This window comes from Enhydra lutris, unplaced genomic scaffold (assembly GCF_002288905.1).
Source record: "Enhydra lutris kenyoni isolate GAN:26980312 unplaced genomic scaffold, ASM228890v2 scaffoldscaffold98, whole genome shotgun sequence".
NCBI lineage: Eukaryota > Metazoa > Chordata > Mammalia > Carnivora > Mustelidae > Enhydra > Enhydra lutris.
Genome location: NW_019154182.1, coordinates 2108408 through 2119842, shown reverse-complemented (window position 1 = coordinate 2119842; position 11435 = coordinate 2108408). Strand labels below are relative to the sequence as shown.

Genomic DNA, 11435 nt, shown 5'->3' with positions numbered 1-11435 from the left:
AGAGGCGCCTTTCGGCTGCCCTCTGCTCAGCCACCCGAAGCCGGGGCTGGGGCGGCTGCCGTTGGGTGAGGAGGGGCAGCTAGATTTTGGGCTCTCTTGCCCGGAATGCTTTCATTTGGCTGCTGCCGCTGGGGCCGCTTCGGTGCCTGAGAAGTCTGAGCAGACGAGACGCGGGAGAGCAAGGACGCTGCAAACTTGGCACGGCGGCGGCTTGAGCCTCTCCTTCACAGCGCGGAGGCTCGATTCAAGCCCAGAAGTTCAGCGAGCAGTGCAATCCGCAGACTTCCCGCTGCGGAGGGTTGCAGGAGGGTGCGCGAGAAAGCAACCCCTGCCCCGGGTTTTCCCCTACACTAAGGGAGAGAAGCTCAGAAGCCGAAAGGAGTGCAGAGGAAGGAGCTAAGACACCAGAACGCGCGGAGCCATCGTTCTCAGCTGGAAAGTTGCGGAGGATTGGAGGCTGCTGGAGAGCAGACAGACCACAGCTCAAGCCGCGGGGGGCAGGAGAGGACGGCACCCTGCTGCCGCCTCCCTTCAACCATAGTAGTTTCTCTTGTTCGGAGCACAGCAAGCTACAGACGAAGGCGCGGCACTCCTCTCGGCGCGCCAGAGGCACAGGGTCCCAGCTGCTGAGCCCGAGGCGCTCAGGGTCTCTTGACACGCCCCTGAGCTTCTAGCCCCATTTTACTGAGACTCCTCCTTGCCTCCTAGCAGTTGGAGGAAAAGGAGAGAATTGAGTGCACGCATAATCCCCCAGAGATCAGGTGGAAGGAGCCTGGCAGAACTAAGGACTATTCGGAGACCCTATTAATTTGAGGGGAAGTGAAGGGCAAGGCTGGATAGTGGGGACTCTAGTATAAACAACGCTTCTCTGGCGGAATGGGATCTTTAGAGCTCCTAGGGCTGCTGCTGCTGCTGCTGCTTTCAGTGGCAGCCTCGGGCTCAGGCGCCGGGACCGAGACCGAGACCGGGACCGGGACCGGCCAGCTCGTGGGCTCACCCGCCATGGGCCCAGCTCTGCAGCCTCGGGAGCCGCTCAGCTACTCACGTCTACAGAGGAAGAGCCTGGCGGTGGACTTTGTGGTGCCCTCGCTCTTCCGCGTCTATGCCCGGGACCTGCTGCTGCCGCCTTCGTCCTGGTCGGAGTCGAGGGCTGGCCGGACGGAGGCGCGCGGCTCGCTGGCTCTAGACTGCGCCCCACTACTTCAGCTGGTGGGGCCACCGCCCGCGGTCTCCTGGACAGAAGGCTCCAGTTCACCAGCCCCTGCCCCTACACGGACGCTGACCAGGGTGCTGAAGGGCGGCTCGGTTCGCAAGCTGCGGCGCGCCAAGCAGCTGGTGCTGGAGCTGGGAGAGGAGGCGATCCTTGAGGGCTGCGTTGGGCCCCCAGAGGAGGGGACTGCGGGACTGCTCCAGTTCAACCTCAGCGAGCTGTTCAGCTGGTGGATTCACCATGGTGAAGGGCGGCTGAGGATCCGCCTGATGCCGGAGAAGAAGTCTTCCGAAGTGGGCAGAGAGGGAAGGCTGTCCGCGGCGATCCGCGCCTCCCAGCCTCGCCTTCTCTTCCAGATCTTGGGGACCGGTGAGCAGCTCCCGCCTGAACCTGTCGGGTTTTGTATTTTTAGACACAGCAGTTTACAACCGCTGTCAACTAACCCCTGTTTCCAAAACCCAGTCTCTGGTTCTTAGCTCTTTTCCTCCTTCCACAAGGCTCCTCTCTCCCGTTAGACCATATTTTCTTATTTTCTTCTTGAACACAGTCACTCCCCAAGGGTTTTCCTTCCTCTCCAGCAACCAAGTTGGGAGAAAAGTTTTCTCTTATTGGCAGAATGCCTTTATCTACCGACTTACATGGGGGTTCTAGCCAAAATGAGATGCTCTTCTAATGGGGGCCCCTTGGATGGTTGAAATGCCCTTATTACTTCTGTGTTCTAAGCTTAGCTCTAGATCTCAAGACTCTTGTCCATCTTCCCTTCCCCTTGTTCCTCTTCCTGGCCATCACAGATGTGGGAAATGTAGTACACATTCTCAGAGAACATAGAACTCTTCTTCATCTTGTTGAATCCTACCTAGCTGTCCCTTTCAAATGTTGGCTTACCTAGGGATTGCCTCTTCATTAATTTTTCTGCCCTTTTTCTCGAGCCCATGTGCTGGCCACTCTCAGCCTCCTGTTTTTCCTCTCAGATGTTGTTGGGAGAGCCCCAGAAGAAATAAGGAACATGGGACAGGAGGGAGATATGAAGAAGAGGGAGCAAACTTGCCAAGATTGTCTCCCTTTGAGGGAGTAAGTATGAAGCCAGGAGAGACAATAGTTGAATTCTCTTTCTTCTCCTGCTAGCCTCCCTCCCCCCAACCTCTAATTCTTAGCTTGTATGTCCGCAGTAGCAGCTCTGGGTGACAGTCTCTGGCAGGCCTGTTTCACTGCAGATCTCTCTGCTGGAGACTCCTGAAATGAGGTTTCTGTTTCATTTACTCTCTCATTTTCTTCTCCTATTCACTGAGTTGGGGGTGTGTGTGTGCAGGCACTTACTTCTAACTCTTCCCATAGTATTCTTTGACTGGAAAACCAGGTGGTTTTGAATGGATGTTTCTCTCCTAAGACCATTGGGGAAAGGCTCAGTGAATAAAATACACCATGTAAATGAATGAGAAAGCACAGAAAAGAAATCATGCCTTTAAAAAGCCTACACTAATTCCATTGAACAAACCCAGCCTCTTTTATATCATTCTCATCATCAGAAATAAATGAAATTTTTATGCTCCACTGGTTACTAATGTCTAGCGTTAATTGGAGGGAGAGCACTGAAAAGAGCCCACTGTAGAGCTACAAGTATCTGCCATGCTTGTCCCGGTGCACACATATACTCTCCCCCACACCCACTACACTGCTGAAGCAGGTTCATTTACAGGCCGAGGTTCTTCAGTCATTGCACACACATGGAACCTAATGGTATGTGGTCCCCGAGTCTGGATGCATAGTTCAGCATTAGCGTTGGTGGCACTGGCACCTAAGATGACCCCTTTGTGTTCAGGGCTGGAATTTATATTAAGAGGCAGAATTGATAGTAAGAGACAGGGTCTGATGAGTGTGATGGCCCTTCTGTGAACTGAGCTAGGAGACTGATACTGTGGTCTCACCACAGATACTTTCGTGAAGAAAAGCTGTGCTTTATGTCAGCCTGGCTTCTGTGGTTTATACATAGAGCATCTTCTCTAAATGCCCACGGTACTGGGAATGGGTCTAGAGATGGCTTCTCGGGCAATGTGGAGTTTCTTCTCCCTTCGTGTCAGTGAGCATCTCTGGAGCTTTTCCTGTCACCTCTTGTCAAATGACCATGGGCCCAGCAGTCTAGATCAGCTATTGTGAGATGTTGGTGACAGATAAAAGGGGTTCTTTCCATGGCCCTGAACTTGCCTACTGTAAACAGGCAGGTTGCATGAAGTTGTCAGTGCGTGTCTCTGAAGCTTCATATACTTAGTGCATTTGAAGAATATACTCCAGTCAAGCCTCAGGTAAGCTGCTGAGCAGGGGACTTTCATGTAGAGAGGAGCGTGTTTCAAGAGCTTGTCTGCTGCTGCCAGTGGGGACGCTCTGTGAGTGTCCCAGGTCCTCCCAAGTCCCATCGTAGTCCATTTGGCAGTTGGACCAAGGCCTTGTGTATCATATGACACATCCAGCACTGCTGTTTTCAGAAAGAGCCAGGATTCTGTCATTAAAAGGCTAGAAATTTTGGCCAAGCATTTTTCAGCAGCATTGGGATCAAATGATTATTGATGGGATCACATAAGACAGTAAGTGTAACTGGATGAGCTCCCTGTGACCTGCAGGGAGACAGGCAGCTTATTGAAAAGCACTTCGGGCCTTGTAGTGATCACACTTGGAACAGGCTGGGCTGTCCTGCTCCGAGGCATATGCTGTTTCCCATTAGGCAGCTGGCCATGCAGGACTAGCCTCTTGTCTTTCCACTGCCTCCCCAGCCTCATTCAGATACAGTTTCCACCACAGACCTCCCCGTAGAGGGAGTGGACACACCCTGCTCTATCATGATTCATGTTTGGGGCAACATAAATCATGTGGTTCCATTCACTTTCCTGTCTGAAAATTCAAGCTTAGGTTCTCACACTGGGGTTGACTTTACTGTTTGTTGCATTTGAGGAAATGGGTTTATTCTTTTTATATAGGCTCGTGTTGTAGAAAAGGCATTCAACTCCTCTGTGACATAGGATCCTCAAGCAGACAAAGGGAAAATAGGCACAGCTCAGTTTGCCTCTTCCTGCTTCTGCGCAAATGACCAGTGATCTGGTCTAGAGGGGCACAAGCATGCTGACGGGGCTAACTGTGAGGAGGGGAGAGGAGAGGAAGGGTGTTCTGCCCACTCTCCTTGTGGTGACTGGCCTGCAGCAGCCCATTTGTTTCAGACTGAGGATAGCTTCCTGAATCTCAACAGGATCGTGACCAGGGATGTGATCAAAATGGAAAAGCACCCAGTCAGGATAAAGCAGTTACTTTGTATTGCTTGTGGTTTGGGATGTCTGAGAGGCCTCCTAATGCATGACATGCAAATGTTTTCTCTTTGTGGGTTGCTTTGAATTAAAAAATGGGATCACTATTTCAAAGCATTCATTTATGGAAAGTAGAAGGGGTAGAAGGGTAGATAGGCCATTGCTGAGACTATATGAATTTTGGTACATCATTCTGGGCCAGTCCAAACCTCAGAAAAGATGTCTGCCACACTGCTCACAGCCCTACTTCTTGGCTTATTTTGTGGATGTTCTGACATCTTGCTTCTGCCATCCCCCAGGCAGAGGCCTAGAGGATATTGACTTGTAGGATAGGAGGGCCTGTTTCTCTGTAAGCAACCCCCCTCTCACTCCTGGAAAGGGGATATATGACTGGGGATTTTACATGTACTATGGAGAGGACTGAGAAACTTAAAGTAAATGTATGCAGTACGATACACATGACCCTTGACCTCACATATCTTTCAGTCCCTTCCGATTTTATTTCTGGAGAGGGTGAAGAGAGCCAAGGAAGATAGAAAGGAAGTTAGAGCTCCCAGAAGGGATATCAGTTATTGGAGGTGAATTGGGAGAGTTGGAACTAGTCCAGAGAAGAGCAGAGAGCTGATTTAAGACTTGAAGGGACCGATTTATGGTAAAAGATGAAAATAATTAAATATATATGGCTGAGTGAAGTGGCAGTGAAGGGAATGCCATGGTAACAGTCTACAAATCTCTGAGGCTGTAAAGGAGAGTAGCCATATAGTGTAGCCCATAGGAGTAAAAGGATGAGACTCGCAGAAGGAAACTTCAGGGCGGATATCAGGGAAACCTTATTTTCTGACATTGATATTCCTCTGACTATGGAATGGAATTCCAAAGGAGCAAAGAGTAAGGTGAGATGTGGGTCAGATAAACCACAGCATTCATAATTAATCAGTGTTATATTTGGAAGTGTTGAGAAGCCACAACAGGCAGGAGAGCTGGGATGGGGAACAGCAGCAGGAAACAGGATCTTTCAGGATCCAACTCTCAAGAGACCTTGGATATTGGTGTTCACTGTAGGAAAAGATAAGAACTGCATATGTGTCTTTGAAATTGGTTGAGATGTACTTACAAAGAAGATTGTGATGAAAACAATATTTTGAAATTACCAGGTTTATTTATCTCTCTCTGCCTCTGGACTGATGCAGAGTATTTCTATGGGGTGTTGTCTGTCTGTCCCCTGTGGGGGAGGCATACCTGGAGAGCATTACACATCTGAGATGCATCTCTACTATGTGGGTCATCAGGCCTTTGGGCAGGGTGGGAAATACCTGGTTCTTGAGAAGATGAGACCAGTTCTAGATTTGATGGACTCTTCCTGGCTCCTACTGGCAACTTGAAAACCCTCTGGCATACTGAGAATATATATATGGCTGTTAGATTATATATATGGATATATATATGTACATATATATCTGTAGATATAGCTATGGCCATATCTATATTTACCTATCTATATGGCTGTTAGAAAGGTGGACTGCATCTAAATCCATTTGATCTTTTCACAAATTGATGAAAGAAAAAGAAGGAAAGCCCATGAGGGGTTTGTGTGCGTGGTGTGGGAAGAAGGTGTTACCATTAGTAAAACTGAATGCTTTTAAGGAAGTGTGTCTTGTGAAGGACAAGGCCACTGGCTTGCAGGTGGGAGAAGAAGAGAGGAAGAGTTGTGTCAGCAAAAGTGGTGGCCCCTGCCACTCCTAGGATTACTGCCCGATTACCTCACTTTGTGGGAATTTGCCCGGCCTGGTTCATAAAGGACATTTTGCCTGTCTTTATAACCATTAATAATGTCCTATTATGGTTTTAAGAGATTTTATAATTTATAAAGGACTTTCAAATGTATTATTTTTTCCAGTCTTACAGTGGGCAAGGCAAGTATTTGCTTTATTTTATAAATGAAGTAACTGGAATCTGGCTATTTTGGGTAAGGATTTTTTTGGGGTAAAAGGTGGTAGGCCTAGAAATTTTAACTTATGGATCAAGAGGGTGTGAGATGCTGAATGCTGAGTTAGGTCCTGGCTAGGACTACACATCTTTTTGACTTCAAATTGGGGCTCTTTTCACTAAAGGAATCATCTCAAGATGCAGATTATAAATAACAAAGACATGTAAGTAGATGAAAAGCTTTACATTATCCTTGTCAGAAGGCCATACAACAAATATTTGGTGTTTGAGAGCCATGAATTGGAAAAGTTCTTTAACATCTTTTATTTTCTTAAAATCTCTGAGATCCAGTTTCATCATTAGCAAAATAGTGATAGTAATAGTTCCTATTTCAAGATCTTGTCATGGAAATTGAATTAGAAGAGATGTGTAAATCTGTAACCCAACGCCTGACATAATAAAGTGCTCCATCGATATGAACCATATGGCTTTTCCTAGCAGCGGCAACACCGCAGTGTCTGGTTGTGCAGGTTGTGTACTCTGTAACTCTAAGAGTTGCATATACATTTAAGTTTATTTAAATGGTGCCATCTGCAGTTGTGTAGTCCCTCTGTGTGGGCAGATGTGACCTTGGCAGCAGCAGTCATAATACTGTGGGCTCCCATGCAACTAACTACTAATTCCTGACATAAGTGGGATCCAGTGTCAATGGGGAGAATGACAGGGTGATAGTTTCTATTGTCTTACCTAGAAATGTGGATGGGGAGAATTGAGGTGTGATATTTACTTCATTTCTATTCACTAGTATCCTCCAAGGTCTTTTGACCCTGGATTTCGCTCAGAGATTCAAGCAGCATATTCACCACCCAATTATTTCTTTCTTCTACACAAAGAAAGCAAGCCTTTACTTAATGAAGATATGAAGTCTAATGAAGAACAAGTTAGAGGCATTACAGAATAGCAGTTTTCAGATGGTGGATCTTTCTTAATGGAGAGCAATGTGTGTAGTTCAAGCCCCTCAGTGCCCAGAGAGGTGCTTGGCCATTGACCTCTGGTAATTTCTTTGTCATACATAGCTGGAACTATGCCCTTTCATCTCTGGCTTCACCATTCATTGTCAAGTGGAAGGCAGGAGAGAGATGGAAGGTGCCAACTGGTTGATGGACATGTGCCCATTAAGAGCAATTAGACCTTTGAGATTCCTCGAAGACACATAGCCCAGGGACTTGAGTAGGAGGCCACCTCAGAAAAGTGGCTCAACCTAAAAGAAGCTGTTAAGCATCCATATTGCATTTTATAGATAGTATTTTTTATGAGCCATGGCTGATCCATTGCTTTCAAAAGATGTACATGGATGTTATTTTTCCTTGGGAGTAGAAGCAGCCTGGGACATTTTGTTTTTAATTTATTTTATTTTATTTTTTAATAATCATTTTTTTAATTTATTTTCAGCATAACAGTATTCATTGTTTTTGTACCACACCCAGTGCTCCATGCAATCCGTGCCCTCTCTAATACCCACCACCTGGTTCCCCCAACCTCCCACCCCCCCACCTCTTCAAACCCTTCAGAGCCTAGGACATTTTTGTGAGAATAGTTATAGGTCCAGAGGTTATGTGACAACAGCTGCGAATAAACTTACCAAAGAGCCCTAGGGGTGTCTTCTTTCTTACAGCCACTATGTTATCCTCCAGTCTAGGATGTGGCCAGTTTCCTTCTTTCTTTTTAAAGTAAAGTTCTTTTTGTTTTTGTTTTATTTTTTTAATTTTTTCTTTTTTAAATTTTTATTTTGCTTATTGTGTTCAGTTAGCCCCTGTATAGTACATCATTAATTTTTGACATAGTGTTCAATGATTCATTAGTTGAGTATAATACCCAGTGCTTACCATAGCACGTTCCCTCCTTAATACTCATCACCGAATTACCCCATCCCCCCACCCTCTCCCTCCCTTCTGAAACACTCAATTTTTTTCCCAGAGTCCAGAGTCTTTCATGGTTTATCTCCCTCTGATTTCTCCCCCTTCAGTTTTCCCTCCCTTCCTCTGTGATCCTCCACACTATTCCTTATGTTCCACATATGAGTGAGACCATATGGTAATTGTCTTTCTCTGCTTGGCTTATTTCACTTAACATAATCCCCTCCAGTTCCATCCATGTTGATGCAGATGGTGGGTATTCATCCTCTCTCATGGCTGGATAATATTCCACTGTATACATGGACCACATCTTCTTTATCCATTCATCTGTTGAAGGGCATCTCAGCTCCTTCCAGAGTTTGGCTATTGTAGACATTGCTGCTATGAACGCTGAGGTGCATATGCCCCTTCTTTTCACTATGTGTGTATCTTTGGGGGTAAATAGCTAGTAGTACAATTTCTGGGTCATAGGGTAGTTCTATTTTTAACGTCTTGAGGAACCTCCATACTGTTTTCCAGAGTGACTGTACTAGCTTGCATTCCCACCAACAGTGTAAGAGGGTTACCCTTTCTCCACATCCCCTCCAACACATGTTGTTTACTGTCTTGTTAATTTTTGCCATTCTAACTGGTGTGAGGTGGTATCTCATTGTGGTTTTGATTTGTATTTCTCTGATGGCTAGTGATGTTGAGCATTTTTTCATGTATCTGTTAGTTATTTGTATGTCTTCTTTGGAGACGTGTCTGTTCATGTCTTCTGTTCATTTATTGGCTGGATTATTTGTTTTTTATGAGTGTTGAGTTTGAAAAGTTCTTTAAAGATCCTGGATACCAGCCCTTTATCTGTAATGTCATTTGCAAGTAACTTCTCCCATTCCGTGGGTTGCTTCTTAGTTTTGTTGACTATTTCCTTTGCTGTGCAGAAGCTTTTTATCCTGATGAAATCTCAGAAGTTCATTTTTGCTTTTGTTTCCCTTGCCTTTGGAGATGTGTCTTGAAAGAGGTTACTATGGTGGCCAGTGTTTCCTAACCTACTGCAGACCTGGGCTTTTTCATATGGGCCAAGGTTGGAGAAAGGAGCAGTTTAAAAGAGTGTTGTCCTGGTGGGGAAATAAGAAGGGGGTGGGGGTTATCTTAGTACCTTTATTGCTGAGCCAGATTTCTCAAAACAACTTTTTTTTAAAAATTCAGTAAATTTTGTGATGAACTTTCCAGCTGGGCTCTTATGAGCTTGGGTCCTGTCCCAGAAAAATTCTCTCAGATTCATTTGATGAACATAGGCATTCCAGAATGTGGGAAGTCCCAGAACCGGGGAAAGCTCTGCTGGGACAGATATATCCATCCACTTGGTTAATTAAGAGTCTTTATTTCTTGAACTCTTACTTTTGTGGTTATATAACAACAGGTGCCTGGAGAGGTAGGGAGTGAGAATTCCCTGGAGTAAGGAAAAGGTTAAAAGGAAGATGTGAGGGGCGCCTGGGTGGCTCAATGGGTTAAAGCCTCTGCCTTCAGCTCGGGTCATGATCCCAGAGTCCTGGGATCAAGCCCCGCATCAGGCTCTCTGCTCAGCAGGGAGTCTGCTTCCCCCTCTCTCTGCCTGCCTCTCTACCTACTTGTGATCTCTCTCTCTCTGTGTCAAATAAATAAATAAAATCTTAAAAAAAAAAAGGAAGATGTGAAAATAAAAACAAAGAAAATCTAAGCAAACTTAAAGGAAATCGGGCAACTGGCCAGAGGAAATCAAAAGGAAACTTTAAACCATTGATTCTGTTTTTCCTCTTTTTATCTTTTATTCAGTTTTCATTGGAATATGGTTCATGAAGATGGGCATGGGCAGGTCTCCTTTATAGATCCTTTCCACATTTTCAGCCCAGGTAATTAAAATAAGTGTTCTGTGGTGAAGGGAACACTAGACTGGGAGCTAGAAGGCTTAGATTCCATTATGATACTGGCCTTTTTTTTTTTAATCTTTGACATCTTGTGCAACTACCTTAAACTTGCTGAACCTCTGGGACTTTTTTCCTAAAGGAGAAAATACAGAACTTGTCTTGACTACCTCACGGAGTGAGAGCATTATATAAAATACCCTCCATGGAAGATTCGGGTCTGGATTATTCAGAAAAAAATCTATAAGGCCGTAAAAGAGTGAATGTGTACAAGATCATAAATGTGCTGAGATTCTACTTTATCAATTCGTAATTTCAACCAACCCTTGGCATTGGGGAGCAGCCGTACCAGCTCCCAGATTTTGAGGCAGGTGTTGGGCTTCATTTAAGAGCTCAGTAGCCCTGAAGGGGGGTTAAGTGGCCCCTTCCCACAGTTTCTAGGAATGAGGTCCTTTCATTGAAGTAATTTTCCTCAATCCCAGGCTTTTCGAAAAGAATTTATGGCTGTGGGACATAGGAACTTGTACTTTAACATCAGAAAATTATTTTTTAGTGGAATGATGACAAATACAATGATGTACATTGAGTATATTGTTCTCATGTGTAGATTGATTATAATTCACATATGCAGCATCCATGTAATCACTATCCAGATAAAGATTCAGAGCATTTCTGGCATCCCAGGAAGTTCCTGTTTAAGCCATTATGTGGACATATATTGTCAGTTGTCTTAAGTTGTTTCAGGAATTGCTGAGTTCTATGGTAAATATATGTTTAACTTTGTAAGAAATGGACAAACTGTTATTACAAGCAGTTATGCTTTATGGTCCCACCAGTAATGTATGAGAATCCTTGAGAATGCTTGATATTGTCAGCTTGTGGTGGTCGCTTGTTGTGGTTTTAATGTCTACTTTTTTGTGTGTTGGTTATCTAATATCGCATAAGAAATTAGCTAAAAAATTAGTGTTCAGAATAATAATAACAATTTATCTTTTATGGTTCCTATGAGTTAGGAATTTGGGAATAGCTTGACTAGGTGTTCTTTGCTTGGAGTCTCTCGTGAGATAACAGTCAGATATATCAGCCAAGGATGCAGTCGTCTTAAATCTTGGCTGGAGCTGCAGGATCTACTTGCATGGTGCCTCGCTCATAAGGCTAGTGAGCTGATGCTGGCTAGTGGTGGGAGGGCTGATTTCTTCTCCAGGTA

The 11435-nt window shown here is 45.1% G+C and overlaps 1 protein-coding gene across 1 annotated transcript in view; it reads left to right on the top strand.

Annotated features, from left to right (window-relative positions):
* The first annotated feature begins 876 nt into the window (after positions 1 to 876).
* LOC111139287 (ALK receptor tyrosine kinase) overlaps positions 877 to 11435 on the top strand; it is a 671342-nt gene continuing 660783 nt past the window's right edge. The window contains exon 1 of the mRNA XM_022491523.1: positions 877 to 1579. Coding sequence (XP_022347231.1) covers positions 877 to 1579 — 703 coding nt within the window. The remainder of the gene's footprint in view (positions 1580 to 11435) is intronic.